Raw genomic sequence first — 9,356 nt, forward strand, 5'->3', positions numbered from 1 at the left:
AACTAAAGAAGCATCATCCTGACAATGATACTGATCATTGTCATGAAGGATGTCCAGCATGGAACCTAGATGCAAGAGGGATTGCATGCAGATCTCAAAGATTTCTAGACACCTCTGCCAGTTTCTAAGTTTGTGTCTATTGCCTTCAGCTCAGGAATATTACAAAGCCTCTTCGGGGACTTTCATGACCACTGTAAAGAGTTTGGACAAAAAAAAAAAATTAAAGCTTTTTACTGATAAAACATATGCATGGATAATTTTTCAACATTGACCCTTGCAAAAACTTCTGTTCCAACTTTTCCACTCCTTCCCTCCACCCCCTACCCTAGCTGGCAGGTAGTCCAATACATGTTAAATATGTTAAAGTGTATGTTAAATACAATATACGTATACATATTTATACAGTGGACAAAAAATTAATGAAACATCTTTTCTTTCAGAAATGATTTTTTTCAATTAATAAGCATATCTTTTCCACTTCCTCCCCCCATTAGAAAAAGAAGAAAAAAACAAAACCCTTGTAATAAATATGAATCGAGCACCACACATTTCTGTGACTGCCCTCATAAATGTATTATTCTACACTTTGAGTTCATGTCCACCTCTCTGTGAGGAGGTGGGTAATATATACATCTCATTAGTTCTCTGGTTATTGCCTAGATTACTTCTTTGATCTTTCAACATTGTTTGGTATTTATATTGCTGTTTTTATTGTGTAAGTTCTCTGCTCACTTCACTCTGTACCGGTTCATACAAGCCTTTCCACATTTCTCTGAAACATTGCCTTTCATAATTTTTGATGGTGTAACCAATATCCTGTTTGTTACTTTCATATAATTTGTTCAGCCGTATCCCAACCGATGGGCACCCCCTTAATTTCTAGTTCTTTGTCACTACAAAAGAGCTGCTATAAGTTGTTTTGTACATAAGGGTTCTTTTGCTCTTTAATCCTTTGTGGTATATGCCTCACGCGGGCAACACTGGCTCAAAGGCTCTGGACAGTTTCTGGAAGCAGGCTGGTGGATTTTTAACCTTTAACATTGACCCATCACCTATCTTTAACAGACACGGCAGCTGGGTTTCCATACGAACAAGATTTAAGCTAGATTCCTTTGGGAAACTACCTAGTGGTTTCAAGGCCACTAAGCTTCTTCTTGAACAACTCAGACCCATCTTAAGAGCAATATTCTTCTGGTGAAGCTATATATGGCCATAAGTCCTAAAACCCTCTGTTTCTTTTTTTTTTTTTTTTTTTTTTTTTTTTTTTGTGCAAAAGAGCTCTCTTTATTAAAATCAGTAAAAAACAGCTCATATTCCAAAAGATCTTGGTTAGGAAATATGAGACAAACATTAAAAAGGGCTGTAGTGGGAAAAGAGAAATCAGTGCATCTGAGATGGACGGAAAGTGTCCGCGGCCACATGGCGACGCGTGGGGCCCCAGCCACCCCCATCCCCTCCCAAAGACCTCTCTGCCTCCAGGAGGGCCGGGTCCCAAACTTCACCAAAAAATGAGCCGGAGGGCACCGAGCCTCTGAGAGATATAAATACGTGTCCAGCAACAGCCCAGGGGGCCATTGAAAGGGGAAAAACAAAATATATCTCCGCCGATTCCATTAACTCCCCAGCGGTGTCTATGTACACTTATACACAGATATGTACAGATTCACTTTTCACACTTTTGCTTCCCACGGGGAGGGAGCTTAGCTTGTTGCCCCCTTCTGTGTTTTGGGTTTCCAGCCCCTCTTCCCCTCCCTTGGATTTACCAAATATGAACCCGAGAGAACTGGGAAGGTGAGGCGGAAGCTAAGGTTTCAGGACTGAAACCCCCTCCTGGGGTAAGATGAACCCCTCCCTGGGATTTCGGCAGACCTCCCTGAAGCTGTGGGCACACTGCCCTGGCTGCCTGCCCACAGCCACCTTCATTTTGAAAGCCAGTTTTCCCCCAGATCCCCCATCCTTCTGAACCAGCCTGTCCCTGTTGCTGTCATCTCTTCCCTCCAGGTGACTGGATGGGGAAGTCTTATTGTCTTTTTCCATAAAGTGCATTATTCCCTTGGGAAGCAGAAAGAATGGGTGTTGTGCCAGGAGAGGGAAGGGAGAAGAGCCAAGCGCCTTTTCCAAAGCCCCACAAAGTTCTTGGGTTGGTTGTGGAGCTCCTACTTGGGTGTTCCCAGCCTTCCTCCCTCCACACGGCAAGGAGAAGTCAGAGAAGCTTCTTGGTCCTACCAGCTATCCAGAAAACCAAGTCATGGGGATGGATGGGCCTGGAGAAGGAAGGAGGTGGGTAGCTCTGCGGAGCAGGGAAGGGCAGTGGGCTTAGAATAAGGAGTCACTGTGGAAAGGGAGAGGGTTACGCCGTGGAGAAAAGCCCCTTCCTCCTCAGAAGTGTCCACTCCAGTCTTGAGGTGCAGCTAGAGAGTGTCCATGGGAGGGCAGCCCACACATGAAGATAATTCCTTGGTGCTGTCATGTTCTCAGCTGCTTTCCTCCCTCACAGGGAGATCTGAGCTTACTTTTTTGCACATTGGCTTTTAGGGAACATTTGAACCAAAAACCCCGCAAAGAGCAAATCCTGGCCAATGCCGCAGAGTTCCGTTCCAGCCCACGGGGATCTGTCAGCAGGACTGAGGCCTGAGAGGGACCCAGGGATGTGAGAGAATAGGCAGAGCCCCCAGGTCGTCCCAAAGGTCCCCTAAATGCCCCCCCCGCCCCATCCACAATTAGGTCTGAACCAGAGCACGGAGTGTACCACTTGTGTCGGCCACCAGAAAGGTGGGTCCCTGCTCCCACCAGCTGCTCTAACACCCCCCCAGGTGAACCAATTTAAAGCCCAAAGCCAGTTGCCTCTTCGCGACCTAAAAAGCTTGCAGCCGCACTCAGGGCTGGGAGGCCAGTCCTGCTGGCTGGGATGTGCAAGGGTCCAGCCAGGCCCACTGGGCCCCCACACACAATCTGTGCTCTCTGAAGCCTGGGCTGGGGAAAGATCCGATTCCTTCAAAACTAACTTCACATCTGTCGGGGATAGGGCCGGGGAGAAGCAGAGTGTCTAAGGCAGAAAGAAGCTCTCTCCTTCCTGGGCCTAATAACAGTCTTTGCACAATTAGGGTCCTTGATTCTGGGTGGAAAGGGAGGTGGAGAGCAATATGCCGTATTCTTCCTCGGATCTCCGCGGCACTGGGCACCCAGATGCGGCCCCTGGTGTGTCACACGGGCACCGGCTTCATCTTCCCTGAGGTCTGCAACTTTCTCCGGATTGAGCTGGACCGACTAATGGGAGTCCCAGAACTAGAAGAGGAGTAGGATCGAGCAGAAGATGGAGTCTGCACTAGACCTCCCTCAAACTCCAAGTGTTCCTGACTAGACCATGACATCAGCTCAGCCCTCCGGGACCCTGGGCCCAACTCCACGGATCTCACTCTCTCAGCAAACTTCAGGGAACACAGGGTCTCACTGGTGTTCTTTTCCACTGGGGAAACCTGTACCAGCATGAGGGTTTTGCTGTCCCCACTGAGGGAGTCCTGGAGGAGGTAGGTGAGTTTGGAGTTTCGGAACGGCACATGGCCCTGGCGGGATCGGAGCGCCGAGATCACGTCCCCCAGCGCCGATAGAGACTTGTTGATGTACTGGGCCTCGCGGAGCCGGCTGCCCTCCGCTCCCGACTTGCCCACACGTTCGGAGCCAGCCAGGTCCACCAAGTTTAGCTTCCCAGTGGTCCGGAGTCCCGTGCTATAGTCAGTGCCCCGGACGGTGATGATTAAAAGGGCGTGGGAGCGAGAGCTGTGCTCATTGAGGTTGGTAAATTCGGTGGTTCGGTTGGTGTGGCCAAACTCAAATACCCTGTTAATGTCTTCCACACTCTGTACTTTGAACTCTGTCAGCCCAGGGACGTACAACTGGCCACTGCCGTCAGGACACAGCTTAATCTCGAGCTTCTCCTGGGGCTCCTTTCCCAGCAAGTCCCTGAGGGCTTCATTGTAAATCTCTGCCACGCTGACCGTGATGGTGTACTCCCAGTCTGAAGACTTCTCCTGCACCTCTGAGAAAAGCAGCTGAAGGGCCCGCTGATTGATCCCTGGATTTTCAACAGTTCCCTCCATTGTGTAAGTTTTGCCAGCCCCAGTCTGTCCGTAGGCAAAAATGCAGACATTGTAGCCATCAATGCACGAAGTAATCAAAGCCTGGACTTCTTGGAACACATCTTGTTGGGTTGCGTGTGGAGGAAACACTTTGTCCAGCTCAAAAGACACTGGCTTTCCTTTGTGTAGCAAGTGGATGACAGCATCATCGTCAGAGTCAAAAGTCACCGCGTTGGCAGCCTCAGGCCCGTCCCCGTCCTCTTTGGTGATGGGCCGGACCCGGCCAATCACACGGATGTTTCCTTTCAGCCTCACCAGCTCATTGTGGCACTTTTTGCGGAGCTGCAGTTCCCGGCGGTATTTCCTCAGCAGTTCTCGATTTGTTTTATTCACTTCTTCGATGGCTTGGCCAATCTCTGCTTTGGCACTCTTCAGGGCTTCCTGCAGCAGGAGAGGGAAATCTCGAACCTGCCTCTTCAGGCCATTGTAATCGTTGGTGAGGGTCCGAAGGGCTGGCTGCAGAGTCAGGAGGTTGGTTCTGACGCCTGCCAGGTTTTCATGCACAGCCTTCATTTCTACTTGGGCTCTCGCAAAAGCTTCCTCAATGGCCCGATTCTTGTCCTCTTCCATGGTCTGCATCTCCTCCAGCATCTGCCCATGAGCCCGCTCCAGCTCCGACTCGTACATCATGATCTGGGCCTTGAGCTGGTTTGTCGTGTGCTGAGAATTCTGAAGCTGCTGTTCCATTTCCTTCAGCACTTGCCTCTGCATCCCCACCTGCTCTTGTAAATACTGGTTCCGGGCTTCGGTTTCACACAGGGCCTGCTTAGTCTTGGATGAATCTACTTCCACCGTCTTGATGATGTACTTGATGGGCTGAGGCTGCGCCTTGAGGGTGGCGATGGTCTCCTGGCTGTCCCGCAGGCGCCGGCTCAGCCGCTCCTCTTCCTCGGCCTTCTCGGCCAGCGAGTCCTTGAGGCGCAGCTCGACCTCGGCCAGCCGGTCGGTCTTCTGGTGCACTTCCAGGTCCAGCTCGGCCAGCCGGCTCTTGTTCTCCTCCGTCTCCAGCTGCAGCTGGGCCAGCTTCTCCCGCAGCTGGGCGCTCTCCTTGCTGTGCTCACACTCGGAGCACGGGGGCGGCCGCGCCCGCAGCTCCTGCAGCTCCGCCTCGCATCGCTTCATGTCCTGCCGCAGCCGCTCATTCTCCACTATCAGCAGGTCCCGGTGTTTCTCCAAGTCTGTGCCCCCCAGCTCTGAGCGGAGTCTATTCACTTCCTGGACTTGGCCAATGAGTTTCTCCTTCAGATTTTCCACCTGAGCTTGCAGCTGCGTGGATACAGCTTGCTGGTCACTCTCCCGAAGGGCCAGCTTTTTCTGCAACGCCATTAACTGCTCCTGCAGTTGGCCCTTTTCTTCCTGGAGCTGGGACATGGACTCCACCATCTTCTGGATCATGGGTAACTGGCGGGCCCCAGATAGGCCTGAGCACTTCCCGCTGCCGAAGAGCCTCCCACCTGGACAGTCAGGTAGAGTCTCCGAGGGCTTCCAGATCCAGACAAGTTTGCTTTGAGAGCTCGACGCTGAGCTGGGGTCGATTGCGTAGAGGTCTGACCTGAATTCTCTTCACTGCCACCCACTGTATCCTTACCAAGACCAGTTCTCCACCTCCCCTGGCTGGCGTGTGGGAAAGGGCGGGAGCACGGAGAGGCGGGGCTGGCCATCACAGGATCCCCACTGTCCTGGGCACAGCTTCCTTTCCACGGGGCCCTGGCAGAGGGAGCGCTGCCCGGATTCCAGGTCTTTAGAGATGTAATCATCGCACGGGGTTCAATGGTCCACGAGCTCCTGGGGACCTTTTCTGGTGGTCTTCATTCTCTTCCACACAAGTTATGACCCCACACTGGCCGCCCGGCTGTTCCCAAACCCTCTGTTTCTGAAGAATTAAAATTGAAGTTTTCCAGAAGGACGATGGAAAAGTACTTGGTGGGTATGAGTAAGCTGGGACATGTGACCAAAGTACAATTAAGGCGATGCAAAGGATATAATAAAAGATCGTTTGATGAGAGAAGGAGGTGGGCTAGACATGTGGCAAGAGCAAGAGAGATGCAAGGGATACAGCCCATATATTCCACTGGTATCTACATATGTCAAGAAGCTAGAGATAGACCTCCTGCAGGCTGATGGCTATTTTGTGAAGGTTTGTGAGAGGATGTGGGCAAAAATTTCAGAGGATATAAAAGCGTGGATTAATTGTGAGTAGGGCATATTGATGGAAACAGCCAAGTCAACAAGATTATAAGTCATCAAAGGACATACAAGATGCCGGGCTAGGCTCTGGAGATTTCAAGACAAAATTACCTAATGGAGTTTCTATTCTATGTGGTAGTAGTGGGGAAGCGGGAGCTTCTAATATGTACACAGAGAAATTCATAGAAGGGAGAGCAATAAGGAAAGACATCCTTAAAGAAGTGATACCTGAGGTGGACATTGAAAGGAGCTGAGGATCCTAGGAGATACAAATGAAGAAGGAGTCCCTTCCGTGTGTAGAGAGCCTCTGAGAAGGCAAGCAGACAAATGGAATACCATTTGGGGGCTATCAGTAGTCCAGTTTGGTTCTACTGTAGAATATGGAAAAGGCTATATATGAAATAAAACTAAGAAAAGTAAGTCTAAGTCAGATCACAGAGGGCTTTGAATGTTGAGCTAAGGCATTTGTTTTGTACTAAAGACAGTGGAAGCCACTGAAGATTTTTGAACAGAGGAAAAACATGGTCAAACTGTAGTATTATTTGTCATTGTTTCTGTTGTTGTTGTTGTTGTTGTTGTTGTTGTTGTTGTTGTTGTTGAGTCATTTCAGTCATGTCTGACTGTCCATGACCCAATTGGGGGTTTTCTTGGCAAAGATACTACTGTGGTTTGCCATGTCCTTCTCCAGTTCATTTTCTAGATGAGGAACCTGAGGCATTAGGGTTGAGTGACTTGCCCAGGATCACACAGATAGTAAGCATCTGAGGCTGGATTTCAATTTAGGTTCTCCTCGCTCCAGGGATGGCATTCTATCCACTTCAATTGGCCCTAACTGGCCCAAAATGTTGTGTTAAGATTATCGATTTGGCAACTGCGGGGAGGAGGATTAGCTGGAGAGCAAGGAGATGCCGATTAGGAGGCTATTACAGTCATCCAGACAAGAGGTGATTGGGATTTGAAGTAGGGTGGGGGCTATGTGAGTGGAGAAAGAGGCATTGATAGAAGATGTCATGAATGTAGAATCTACAGGACTTGGTAATGATTGGATATAAGGAGTGAGGAAGCAAGAAGATTTGAGGATGATGCTGAGGACCTGAGTCACTGGGAGAAGGATGTTGTTCTCTACACAAATAGAGAAGATGGGAGAATTGCGTTGAGGGATGGGGAAGATGAGATCAGTTTTAGATGTGACGTTTCAGAGGATGATGGGATGGTCAGGCAAAGACATCCACTGCGAAAACTGGGATGCAGAAGAGAAAACGAAAGGCAAGAACGGTGGTGAATAAAGAGCTGCACTTGGGAATCACAGACAATCTGGGTTCAAATTCAGCTTCACTCATTTTCTACCTTATGTTCTAATAGGCAAGTCACTTAACTTCTCAGAATCACTTTCCCCATATATAAAATGAAAGGGCTGGACTTGATGCTCTTTATGATTATATGTGACCTAAGACTCAATTGTAGATCTGAGTCATCTAAATAGAAATAGTATTTAGACACATGGAAGCTGAAGAGATTAGCAAAGAAGAATATCGAAACATAAGATAAGAAGACTCAGGAGAGTCCCTTGAGATACACTCATTCATAGGGGACAGAGAAGCAGCTAATAAGAAGGGCTCTCCCTCCCTAATCGCCTTGGATTTATTCTGTATATACTTATATAGTACACGTTTCCCTGATCAGAGATGTCCCGTGACAGACAGGATTGTTTCCTTTTGGGTACGTGTACCCCCAGTGTCCAGCACAATGCTTAACACATAGTAGGTACTCAAAAAGATTGATTAAATGATTGAAAAGGAGTAGTCAGAGTTGGGGAGAGAAACAGGAAAAAGCAAGGTCATGGAAACCAAGGAGGAAGAGAAGGACGTGGGGAAATGGACTGCCACAGCGGTCCATTGTCAAAAAGAATGGACGGCCACTGGCATTAGCAAAAAAAAAGGGGGGGTGACCTCTTTGATAACCTTCAGATGAGTGTTGAGACCAAGAGCCAATTAGGAGAGGTTTAAAAGTGGGCAGAAGGGGAACAAATGGAGGCTCTTAGTGTAAACATTCGCTTCAAGGAGTTTGACTATGAAAGGAAAGAGAGAGAAAAAAATTGAAGAATGACTAATTCAGGTGAATGTTTTTTTAAAGATGGTAGAGACAATGGATAGAGCACCAGCCCTGAAGTCAGGAGAACCTGAGTTCACTTAACACTTCCTAGCTGTGTGACCCTAGGCAAGTCATTTAACCCCAATTGCCTCAGCCAAAAAAAAATGGTAGCGATGAAGGCATATTGGCAGGTAACAGCAAAACAGGCAGTAGTTGTGAAGAGTGAAGATGTTGAAGAAAAGAGAACATGTCCTGATGGAGAACATGCTAGATCTATTCAGAGAACTTGGGTTCATGTCTTGTCTCTGCTACTTCCTGTGTGATCTTGGCCAAGTCACCTCCATGGGCCTCCTTCTCATATGGAAGTTCTATAAAACTTCTTCCTGTGATCCTATGAGAAGTTTTAGCAGAGAAGTCCCTCACGCCTAGTCCTGAAGCAGCCTTCCCGCCTACCTTATTAGTGCTGGCAAACTCAGAGACTGTGGCAAATCCCCTTCCATCTGCCACCAGCCTAGCATCAATGAGCCCCACCGGGTTCTCTGTTTTTGCTCCATTAAACAGGAAACTCGTATAATGAAGATGCAGGATGTTGCTCCATCAGGTTGTTGAGCTGCCTTCTGCCTGAAGTGGTTCCTGCGTGTTCTGATGGTGGCCAAATGAGGGGTCAATCCAGCAGAATTCTCTCCGGGTACCCCAGAAGGACAAAATAGAGGGGTGATCTGCCTTCTGCAGCCTCTGCTCTGTGCCCAACTTCCAACTCTAAATAGGAGTTGTTTACTCAGCACGGCTTCAGAGATTTCACAGGGAGATGGGGCTTCGAGACCATTTCCCCCATTTTATAGAAGGGAAAAATGAGGCTGGAGAAGGAATGGAATTTGCCTAAAGTTTATAGGTACAAAGCAGGAGAGCTGGGATTTGAATATATTTATTTATCTTTATTCC

The 9,356-nt window shown here is 48.6% G+C and overlaps 1 protein-coding gene across 1 annotated transcript; it reads right to left on the reverse strand.

The window, feature by feature from the left end:
* Window positions 1–1,232: 1,232 nt before the first annotated feature.
* LOC127542506 (kinesin-like protein KIFC3) lies at window positions 1,233–5,925 on the reverse strand. Its single transcript, XM_051968159.1, has 2 exons — window positions 5,591–5,925; window positions 1,233–5,390 (listed from the first exon to the last, which is right to left on the reverse strand). The coding sequence occupies exons 1-2, from the start codon at window positions 5,891–5,893 to the stop codon at window positions 3,204–3,206; spliced, it is 2,490 nt and encodes an 829-aa protein (XP_051824119.1). The 5' UTR covers window positions 5,894–5,925; the 3' UTR covers window positions 1,233–3,203.
* Between the last annotated feature and the right edge of the window lie 3,431 nt (window positions 5,926–9,356).

This window comes from Antechinus flavipes, chromosome X, assembly GCF_016432865.1.
Source record: "Antechinus flavipes isolate AdamAnt ecotype Samford, QLD, Australia chromosome X, AdamAnt_v2, whole genome shotgun sequence".
NCBI classification, from domain to species: Eukaryota; Metazoa; Chordata; class Mammalia; order Dasyuromorphia; family Dasyuridae; genus Antechinus; species Antechinus flavipes.